At 49.2% G+C, this 10,853-nt stretch overlaps 1 protein-coding gene and 1 long non-coding RNA gene across 11 annotated transcripts in view; one reads left to right on the forward strand and one right to left on the reverse strand.

Moving 5' to 3' along the window:
• The window catches only part of Atxn7l1 (ataxin 7 like 1), a 214,089-nt gene extending 213,132 nt beyond the window's left edge, over nt 1–957 (reverse strand). For 9 of the 10 annotated variants that reach the window (XM_057782318.1, XM_057782314.1, XM_057782313.1 and 6 more), the window contains exons 1-2: nt 774–957; nt 205–273 (exon numbers count right to left, since the gene is read on the reverse strand). In XM_057782318.1, the coding sequence (XP_057638301.1) occupies nt 205–273; nt 774–954 (250 nt within the window). In that variant the 5' untranslated portion in view covers nt 955–957. The remainder of the gene's footprint in view (nt 1–204; nt 274–773) is intronic. The other variant, XM_057782311.1, reaches the window with a different exon arrangement.
• Nucleotides 958–1,157: 200 nt separating this feature from the next.
• LOC130882823 (uncharacterized) lies at nt 1,158–10,621 on the forward strand. The gene is made up of 3 exons (XR_009057849.1): nt 1,158–1,573; nt 7,063–7,278; nt 8,854–10,621. It is a non-coding gene; the product is annotated as an uncharacterized LOC130882823 (long non-coding RNA).
• The last annotated feature ends 232 nt before the right edge of the window (nt 10,622–10,853 follow it).

Genomic DNA, 10,853 nt, shown 5'->3' on the forward strand with positions numbered 1-10,853 from the left:
CCTCCCCCAGTCTGCATCCCCCCACCACCCTAGTTGTATTTATACTTGGAAGGAAGTTAGCAGTGAAGCAGTAGTCACCCGGGCGTGCTCAATTTTTGACAAGCCTTAGTCACTCTGTACCCAGCAGAACAATTCACATTATATTCCAAAGCCTGTGAAGACTGCCACACAAGCTAACACTAAAATGCCAAGAGCTCCACTTACCTTCTTTATTAAGCCTCATAACCTCCCTGCTTTTGCCACCCTCTTTTCCAGCCTCTTCTAAATCTACATCTGCAGATGAAAAAGAAAAGGAAAAAAGAAAATGAGGAAAAAAGGGGGGGAAAGCCAAAGTCAAGGGGGAAGGGAGAGTGTTTATTGGCAAACAGATCGATATAGATACTGTATCTGAAAATCTTGCAAAAATTGACAATGCAACATTTTCTCCCGAGTCCGGGTTTCCATCTACCTGGCCCAGATAGGTACCAAAAAAACTATGCAAGCAGCAACAGAGTCGCCTTTTAAACAGATACCACCGTGGGGCTGCGAAAGCCCACCCCGCGGGCTGCCTGCCCCAGGGAGCCGGACACAGACAGACAGACAGCCTTGCTGGCAGCCGGGCCTCTCTGTGCTCTGATGGTCTGTGTCTGTGTGTATTTATTTAGAGAGAGAGGGGGAAGCATGGAGGACGCCGGGGGCCACTCTCTCTCACACACACACTTTTTCCCAGTGGCTCTAGGTGAATGGAAAGGTTACAGGATAATAAAAGGAGGAGCAGGCGGTGGGGTTCTTACTGTCGGAGCAGTGTAATTTGGCGGCGTCGATCCAGGAGGACCAGGGTTTGCCCAGAAACGCCTCCGGACTGGGCACTTTGCGGTGCAGTGTCGCCATTGCTGTTCCTTCTTGTTGCTTTTTCCCTGTTCCTTCGGCAGCAGCAGCCGAGAGACACGGGATTCGAGAACGCTCCGACGTCATCTTCGGAACGTTCCGACATTGAGTGCTCTGCGAGGGGGAGGAGGGCGGCGGAGGAGGCAGAAGGCGGGGCGCGCTCGGCCCTACCCGGCCCTGCTGTGTTGCGCGTGGCCGCTGGGGGCGCCAGAGAGGCGCGGAGCGCGCGGGGCCGGGGAGAGCGCGCAGTCGGGCTGGCGGAGCGCAGAGCGTGCTGAGAGGCCGGGAGCTGCGCGGGTTCAGCCGGGCAGGGTCGCCTCTAGCCTGGAAGCTGCGCACCGCCGCCCTATCTGGCCAGCAACCCCGCAACTGCAGCGGCCCCGGGCAGAAGTAACGATGGCCTTTCCCGCAGTCGCCTCTGGAGCACTCAAAGTTTTGCATGCATCATGTCTTTTCCTCCCGGGATCCCCGTCACCCACCGTGCGTGCGATGTCCCCGAGGGATCCTAGGGACTTAGCGGGGACAAGGTCGGCTGTTCCGCACCCCTCCACCACCAACCCCCAGGGCAGGGTGGGGACTCTGGCGAGTGTACCTCCCACTACCATACCCAGTCTCCTCTCTTGGTGAGTCTTGGAACCCGGTCGCTGCGCAGAAGTCTTCTGGAGCCAGGAGCAAAGGGAAAAAAGGACGTGGCTCAGAGAAGCAGGTGAGTAGGGGATAGGGGAGAGGTTATCCCATCCCGGGCTGCCGGGCAGGCAAAATTCCAAACTCCATTTGGCTCTGGTGACCCAGAGCGTCTGTGCGCGTGTCCCCGCTGGCAGAGTCACCGCAGAGACTTTGCTCCGCGAACACCGGAGCCCCAGAGAGCTCAGCGCTCTTGGAAGCCTATCCTCTCCCTCAGTCCCAGCGCTTCCTACGGAGCGTGCAGGGCCGCAGGAGCACCAGGCATCCCACGGGAACCTGACTCCCCGGAATGTGGGACTCGTGGGGCTTTGAGATGTGCCGCCTGACCCTGGGAGCAGGTAACTGAGACCTTTAAAACATCTTCTGTTATTTCTTTAAAATAGTTTGCTTACTAGGATTTCCCTAAACTATAAAGACACCCTTAACCCACAATCAATAACTTTTCTATTTGCCCAGCGTTTTTCATTCTTACCACTGCTGTCCCCGAGAGCCCTTTTGCCCCACACCGAAGCGTTGCTTGATTCTGAGATGTATCCTGATGGGTCTGGAATGTCCTGGCACTCAATACCATACACCTCAAAAAACAGCATTAAGATGGGGCGGTGAAGGAGGCTCTGCAGGCTTGTTTCAGCTGTGGTGTGTGTGCGAACGGGCTTGCTTATATCAGACATGAATAAGTCTCCGTTAGCTTTCTTGAATGGACTGTTACCTAAGGGGAAACTAGGTAAGGAATTCCTACGTTAAAATACTTGTCGTTTGGGAAATATGTATCACACCGTGACATCTTAGATAAGCTAGCCACTGTACTTGTTATTTCTTAATCCTGCTATCTTTTCAAACAACATTGCTTCTCGTAGGCCAGCTGTTCACACACAGGAGGACAGGGAGACCCACCCCGGCCCTCACAGAGCTGCAGGTGGGGAAGGCGCAAGCCTGTTTCTTGGGGGAGCTTGGCACATGCCAGACCAGTGTGGAAGTGGTATGGACTTTCGCGGTTGAGCCAGTTCCTTGCAGGAACTGCAAATGAACTAGGAGTGATCAGAAAATGTGTCACCAAGAAAATGGAATCAATCTGCTTTGCATCTTGGAAATTGGGAAGGAGTTATAGTAAGCTGAGGTATGGTCTTGCCAAGGAAAGGGGACCACGCCGAGACTGGCTGAGTACAAGCGTGAGCGTGGGTGCGGGAATGAAGCTTAGCTGTGTCCTAGGACCACGGTCGGGAGTTAGCTGGAGGCAGCTTAGGGAAAGATTGTTCCATTCCGAGGAAATGTCCCCAGAGTGGTTTGATGTTCTTTGACTTAATGAATCTCCATCTATTCCATTGGCCACTCTTCTTCATCATAATTTGGGGGACACTTTGCTTCCACATTAGTTTTTCTAAGAGTTATCAACGTCAGGAAGGCAAGCGTATCACCCACCTTGCTGGTTGGATCATGCTGCCTGCTCTTTCCTGCACTGCAGGATCTGGTGATCGATTAGACACAGGACTAGCGTGAAAGACTGGTTCACCCCTCCCCGAGAACACCAGCTGGAGGAAGACAGGAATTCCAAACCTTTGTTGACTGATATCACTAGAGCCCCAGCTATGAGCTGACTTGATGAATGCCGTGCAGGATACCGGGACATCTCCCTGCTCCCAACAGAACCACTGGGCTTCAGACCCTCGCTCTCCTGACCCCTGAGGGGTGCAGAAGATCCTCTGCTCCCTGTAGACCAGTCTTGGTGTGTCCTTCCCTGTTCCTAACCACTGCCGTTGGCCAGGGCCGCACAGGGACAGTGGTAGCTTTTCTCTACCTCTTAACTCTAATGGGGGAAGAAACTGAATATTGATGCACATGTACAAATTGAGTGAAGCCAGCCTCACTGTTTAATGTGGTTGGAGAGGCAGTTGGAGGAGGAAGCCTGATCAAGGGCTAGAAACCGGTGGCATCCATTGCATTGTGGGCATTGGACTGAGACCCTGAATCCAGCTGAACCCCTCCTTGATCTGTTAAATGGGCAACAAAAGTGCCAGTCTTTTGGGATTGCTGTCCTGGGTGAAATTAGGGTGCTGAGCCTGATGCATAGTGAGTCCTCAGACATGTTTGCTACGATTCTCCCTCCCTCCCTCCCTCCCTCCCTCCCTCCCTCTGTCTCTCTCCCCCCTCTTTTGCTTTTTCTCTCTTTCAGTTGTTTCATTGGTTTTGGTTTCGCCTGCTTGGATTTTTTTTTGTTTTATTTAGTTGTTTTTTGTTTTGTTTATAAGATGAGATATCACACTATAGCCCAGGATGGCCACAAATTCAGTGTTAGGTCACAGCGATCTTCCTGCCTCAGCCTCCCACACTGGCTGCCTGCTCTCTTTAGTCACGCTGCAGGAGATGCTGTGACTAGCAACTGGTAGTTGAGAAGGGGCCAACACTCCTATGTGATCGCTTCCAGGAGAAGCTCTGAAACTTCTGTCCCAAACATCCCTGGTCTGGCAGCACAGGGTGGCCCTCCAAGCATGTGGTAAACCCTCCGCAGGAGCCCTTCCCCTGGGAACAAACATCCCTGGTCTGGCAGCACAGGGTGGCCCTCCAAGCATGTGGTAAACCCTCCGCAGGAGCCCTTCCCCTGGGAACAAACATCCCTGGTCTGGCAGCACAGGGTGTCCCTCTGAGCATGTGGTGAGCCCTCTGCAGGAACTCCTCCCCTGGGAACAAGCTGCCTTTGCCTCATAACAGCCAGGTCTCATAACAGAGAGCAGAATGGGATCTCTGCACATTATTTTTGCCTCCAAATTTCTTGTTTCTTACCAAAGAAATTTAATATTGACTTCTAAAAAGCATTTTGCTTCTGGTCGTGAAATGACAGATCGCAGAGAGCACCCCATTACACAACCCCTCTGGGGATTGCCCCTCCTACGTCAGCTACTCTTCACACTGTGACAAAACATCTGGCAAAGCAGCTTGAAGAGAGGAGGGTTTGAGGTGATTTGAGCACTTGGTGGCCAGTTGGAACTGTGTGGGGAAGACCAGGATGTGTGCCTAATCTGGGATGTTGACGGACTTGTGGCACGTGGGGTCGGGGGGTCCTGGATGTTTCAAAAGCCCAGCCATTGCCAGCTAGTTCTCTCTGCCATGGAGATGCATCTCAAGATGTGTGCACTCAGCCGTTACTTCTGTGTCATGCCTTCTGCCGTTCTTTCTACCACGTTGACCATGGACTCGCCCTCTAGTGCTGTGAGCCCTAAGTAAATTCTTCTATTAGTTGCCTGGGTCTTGATGTCTTATCACAGCAACAGAACAGAAACTAAGGCGGCTGGCTATCTCATGGCTCACTGTCTAGGAGGGTACTAATCTGTCAGGTCAGGGAAACTGTCGCCACAGGAAAATGAAGCATCTGGTCATGTTATGTCCAAACTCAGGAAGCAGAGCCAGGCTAAAACTGACCCTCAGCTGGCTTTGTCCTGTTTATGAATAGGGCCCACCTCACCCATGGTGCTGCCCACGTTCAGGGTAGGTCTTTCCACCTCTGCATTTCCTGACACATCTAGTATCAGAGATACAGATGATACTGCTCTGTGTGTGTGTGTGTGTGTGTGTGTGTGTGTGTGTGTGTGCATGTGTGCCACTCCATCTGTGCTCATTGTTCCTGGAGACTTTCTTTCTTTTCTGTGTTTCTCTCTGGGCGTATGCACACATGCATGTATGTGAACGGTAGAGGCCCACGCTAGATGGCGTGCTGTGGGAGAATGCTTTTGTACACTGTAGAGACTTGTCACTCATATTGGTTTAATAAAATGCTGGTTGGTCAATAGCCAGTCAGGAAGTAGAGGCGGGGTGACCAGATTAGGAGAATTCTGGGAAGAGGAAAGGCAGAGACACAGTTGCCAGCCAGACACAGAGGAAGCAAGATGAGAATGCCACACTAAGAAAAGATACCAAGCCACATGGGTAAACATAGACAAGAATTATGGCTTAAAGTTGTAAGAGCTAGTTAATAATAAGCCCAAGCTAATAAGCCAAATAGTTTATAATTAATATAAGTCTCTGTGTGTTTCTTTGGGACTAAATGTCTATGGGACCAGGCAGAACAGAAACTTCTGTCTATAATCTTGTTTCTCAGGAGCTGCCTGTCATGATTTTTAAAAACAGAATCTCTCATTGACACCTGGGACTCACTGATTGGGCCAGGTTGGCTGTCCCCTAAACCCCAGGGATCTATCTGTTCATTTCTATCACCCCAGTACTAAGATGCAAAAATATGTCAGCATACTCAGTGTTTTTAGATTGTCTCTGGAAATCTAACTCAGATTCCCACAAACCTTTACCGACTGGGTCATTTCCCCAGTCCTGCTTTCTCCATATACACTGTTACATGGCATTACATGTGGAACACATCATTGCTTTTGACTACTGCAGAGTATTCCATGCAACGGCCCAGAGTTCCCTTAGCTGTTACCTAATTGACAGACATGTTAGGGTTCTGGTTTTATGAAAGTTAGGGTGATCAAAACTTTTATTTTTATCCATGCTTTGTGGCCACAGGAGGGAACATTTCTACCCAGAATCAGGATTACCGGGTACATGCACGTTTTATTTTCATAGCCTTGCCAGATCTTCTTTTAAAGCGATTGACCAGTCCAGGCTTCCTATGTAGAAGTGTGTTCTTCTTTTTACACCCTCAATAATGCTTGATGCTTTAAGAATTCTAGCTCCTGGAATATGAGGGGAATGCATCTTGTTTGCTTATGCTTCCTTCAAATTGGGTATTTCTGAGCATTTTTTTTTTCCAAGACAGGGTTTCTCTGTAGCTTTGGAGCCAGTCCTGGAACCAGCTCTTGTAGACCAGGCTGGCCTCGAACTCACAGAGATCCACCTGCCTCTACCTCCTGAGTGCTGGGATTAAAGGCATGCGCCACCACCGCCCGGTTTCTGAGCATTTTCTTAAATGTGCATTTTATTCTCACTCTTTGAAGTGCTGTGTCTGCTGGCTTGTTGGTGGTCTTTTGAGGCCTTTGTCTTGATCTGAAGGAATTTTCCATGCCTTCCAGACACACAGCACTTCTGCCTGCATGGAAATGGTGCCACTTCTCAGCTTGTCACTTGCTTCCTGTTTAATTGTCTTTCCCAAAGTGGTTAGATGTTCAGGACTCCTCCTCAGAGCCTTCTGCTTTGTGTCTTGCTCGAGGAAGCTGCCCGTCCTCAAGGCCCTGAGTATTCTCCTGCAATTTCTCTTTATGCTTAGTGGGCTTCTGTTTCACATTAGATATCCATGTTCTTTTGATGACTAAGAGAAGGAAAAAAGTTAATTTCATCTGGGCTCTCGGGAGGTTGAAGCATCAGGATTGTGAGCTCCAGGACAGCCTGAGCTACATAGCAAGATTCTGTCTCCCAAACAAAACTTAAAAGTGTTTTAGTTAGGGTTCTATTGCTGTAAAGAGACAGCATGACCACAGCAAGTGTTTCTCTAAAACTGGCTTACAGTTTCAGAAGTTTAGATTATTATTATTATTATTATTATTATTATTATTATTATTATTGCAGGAAGCACACAGGCAGACATGGTGCTGGAGGGGTAGCTGAGAGTTCTACATCTGGATCCACAAGCGACAAGAAGTGAACTGAGGAGCTTCAGAGACCTCAAACTCCACCTCCTAGTGACACACTTCCTTCCACAAAGTCATACCTACTCCAACAAGGTCTCCTAATAGTGCTGCTCAGGCCTATGGGAACCAGTTACTTTCAAACTACCATGGAAAGGTTAGTTTCCTGTCCTTTCCCATTGCCCTGAGCACCACATGCCACAGAGATCTACGACACATGCTCAGAACTGTGGGTTTGAGCTCTCCTCACTGTCCCATTACATGAGCACGTCTCCCCGGCACTCTTTCCACCATGTTCCCATCGCGCCTGTTTGTGCCAGTGCCTTGCTTTCTTAGCATGGATTCAGAGGCTTCTATCTATGTAGATGAAAGTTTCTGTCCTGTCCGGTCCCACAGCCATTTGGTTCCAAAGAAGCACACAGAAGCTTATATTAACTGTAAGCTGTTTGGCCTATTAGCTCAGACTTATTATTAACTAGCTCTTACAACTTAAATTAGCCCATAATTCTTGTCTGTGTTTAGCCATGTGGCTTAGTACCTTTTCTCAGTGAGGCATTCTTGTCTTGCTTCCTCTGTTCTGGGTGGTAACTGCCTCTCTGCCTTTCCTCTTCCCAGAATTCTTAGTCTGGTTGTCCCACCAATACTTCCTGCCTGGCTACTGGCCAATCAGCATTTTATTAAACCTATACGAGTGACAAGTCTTTACAAGAGCATTCTCCCACAGCGTATCTGTTTATCAGCATTGTGTGTGACTCGTGACAGCTGTCATTATGGAGGTAGGCCCTGTCAAAGATCTTCTTGGAGTACACCCAGCCCTGTGAATGTATTCCAAAACACAGGCCCAATGGCCACAGCCAACAGTCTCCTCAAAGGTTCTCTCAAGGAAGGTTTCCAAACTAATATCTATAAACTGAATAGTAGAAGATAGATGTTCTAATATTTAAAAAGTCAGCCCTTCGCTGTGTGTGTGTATGGGGGAGTAGAGGTGGTGGGTGGGATGTGGATATGCCTACCTGCCAGCCATCCCAGATGGGAGGAGCTGGGGCCATGACTAGAGGGGAGAAAGAAGTGGGCCTCAGGTAGGGCTGGGTGCTTGAACTCTAAAGGAGACAGGGAGCACAGAGAAGCGAGTGGGCCTGTACTTTCAGTCAGGCCTTCAGCAGACAGGAGATGTCTGCTGCGGTGACCCCCAGGTAGCTCTGGAGCCATCAACGCCCAGTGCCCACTGGGAAGGCCTTCCATATGCCATTTCATTTCCTGATTTAAGCTTTTCATGAAAAAGCCCTGGCCACGACTGTGCCATGGGGCTTTAAGTCTCAAGTTGACACTTAGGAAGGGTGAGAGCACCTAGTGTTCTCTCACACCAGCCCTGAAGATGCTAAGACCACAAAGCAGTCAGAGCAGAGGATCTAGTTCAGGTCTGCAGGGTGGCATGCAATTTGTACATCCCTGTGTGGTGCTGGTATCGGGCATTTTAATCCTCATGTAGGCCATGATTTTCAGCCATGGTGTGTCCAGCCATCTTCCTTCTGGAAGTGCTTGCCACCATGTCTGGAGACCATTGGGGGTGCTGTGTGGAGGGGAGGGGGATTCAATCCACATCTTGTAGAAGTGTAAACCGGATAAACATCCCCCACAACTCAAGGCAGCCTCCGTGGGCCACAAAGATGGTGGTGAGATGGTGAGAGCCAGGTGCTGGCTGCCAGTCTCAGTCTCCTTCTCGCCTTTTCAGACACTGAATACTAACCTCGGTGATTGCTTTGCCGCTGTGAGCGTCTTTGATCACACCCCACCATAGGGGGACCCAAACCCTTCTCGTGGACAGCATTTGAAGAGCCAGATGGTGTGGTGGGTTAGAAAATCCATGAGGAATTAAAGGAAATACAGCTTGTAAGTATAGCGTCATTCCTGACCGTCGCTTTCCTGCCCTAAGTGGAGGGCTGCTCGGTGCTTGGGTACAGCACTGTAGGCTCTTATCCCCAGTGCGTGGACGGTGAAGTTGAGTCTACAAGGGACACTCCTTCCCGCTGCTCTCCCAGTCCCCTCGTGGCCGAACACTTGCCCAGTGCACATGCAATGCTCTGCACAGCTGTGCCTCTTCTCGTGATTCACATGACAGGCATCAAAGATGTCTTATGACAACCTACCTGACAGATGGCGATGGGGTGACATCAGGAGGTGATGGATGACCTCTACCAGACGGAAGGTGTTCCTGAGGCCCACAGTGGACTAGATGGACTGGTAGATGGAGTGATCGTCACCAGCTCCACTGAAACTTTGGTAGAATAGGAGTTGCCCTCCCTGTGACCACCACTACCCTGTGACCACACCCACCCCGTGACTACCACCACCCCGTGACCACACCCACCCCGTGACCACACCCACCCCGTGACCACACCCATCCTGTGACCACACCCACCTGTGACCACCACCACAGGCTGCTGCCTAGAAAAACCTTTGAGTCAGCAATTTTCCAAGAGCTCTCTTGTAAACGAGAGATACAGAGACTTGGGTCATGGAATACAACAACGTTGGTTCTAATGCTTCTTGATTTCACCTCATACCAGGCTAGGAGGAGACGGTGACATATACATCAGCTCAATAAATTCGTTACTGGGGAGGGTCAGCGTGTGTGGTTTCAATTACAGATTGGCCCAGGATTGATTGAACAGTCTGCATGGCTCCGGCTGGGATTGGCAGGGGCTGGACTCTCGTGAGAGGTGGGTGCTGGAGAACCAATCAGCGGATGTGCTCCATGTCCCTTTGTATCCAGGAAGAATGTAATTATGAGTGAAATGTCGTCATGAGGTGAGCGCGATGACACTAGGAGACTTGGCGTAGCCTGTCCTGCCTCGTATCCCTCATCCCTGACATCTCGGACCACACAAACCTCCCGTGCTGTGCTCTCGCTGGCTCTCTGTCTTTAGCGCGACTCACCCCATGGCATTTTAGGGGAAAAAGACCACAGTGATTGCTTCTCTGAAGAAGGCCTTACTTTCCAGCATGGTGAGGCTTGCCTGAAATTTCAGAAGAATCACAAGTTCAAGGCCACCCTGGGTTATGTAGCAAAACCTTGTTTTAAACAAGAAAAAGGCAACAATCCATGATTTTTCCTAAGTATTCTGGCATTCAGATACTGGTCTGCTCAAGGAATTGTTTCATTTAATGTCATGTCAGGGACTACCCCAATTAGACTGACCTGTGGTGTCTCAGGGAATAACAACCTCATTTTCTAGAGCCAGAGTCATTTCCCACCTTTCTGGGGGAGGGGAGGGAAAAGGCATAAATACAAATGCTCTCAACCTAGAAATAACTGTTAGCATTTTGATGTGTTGGTAATGTGTTGCTATCTGCAATATCTCTCTATTGTCTCCCTGTCGAATTTGTTTATACAAGTTAGATCCATGTTCTGCCAACCAAGACACTCAGGGCGACAATCCATGGCTACATATATGAACATGAATATAAACATACTGTAAAAGTGCATATACTTAAATCTGTGTGCCATCATAGTTAATATAGGCTAATAAATGACTTCTTAAACAATCACAGCACAGCACTCCTGCGAGTGTTTATTGTTGAACTATAGCATCTTTAATCCCCAATTAATAAGCATTTATGTTTGGATTTTAAAATGTGTTATTAGCAGTTATAATGAATGTTTTGTCTAGCTAATCTTTTTTAATATCCCCGATTATTCAATTTGTTTATTTTCTTTTAAGATGGTCTTAA

This window comes from Chionomys nivalis, chromosome 10 (genome assembly GCF_950005125.1).
Source record: "Chionomys nivalis chromosome 10, mChiNiv1.1, whole genome shotgun sequence".
In the NCBI taxonomy this organism is placed as follows: Eukaryota; Metazoa; Chordata; class Mammalia; order Rodentia; family Cricetidae; genus Chionomys; species Chionomys nivalis.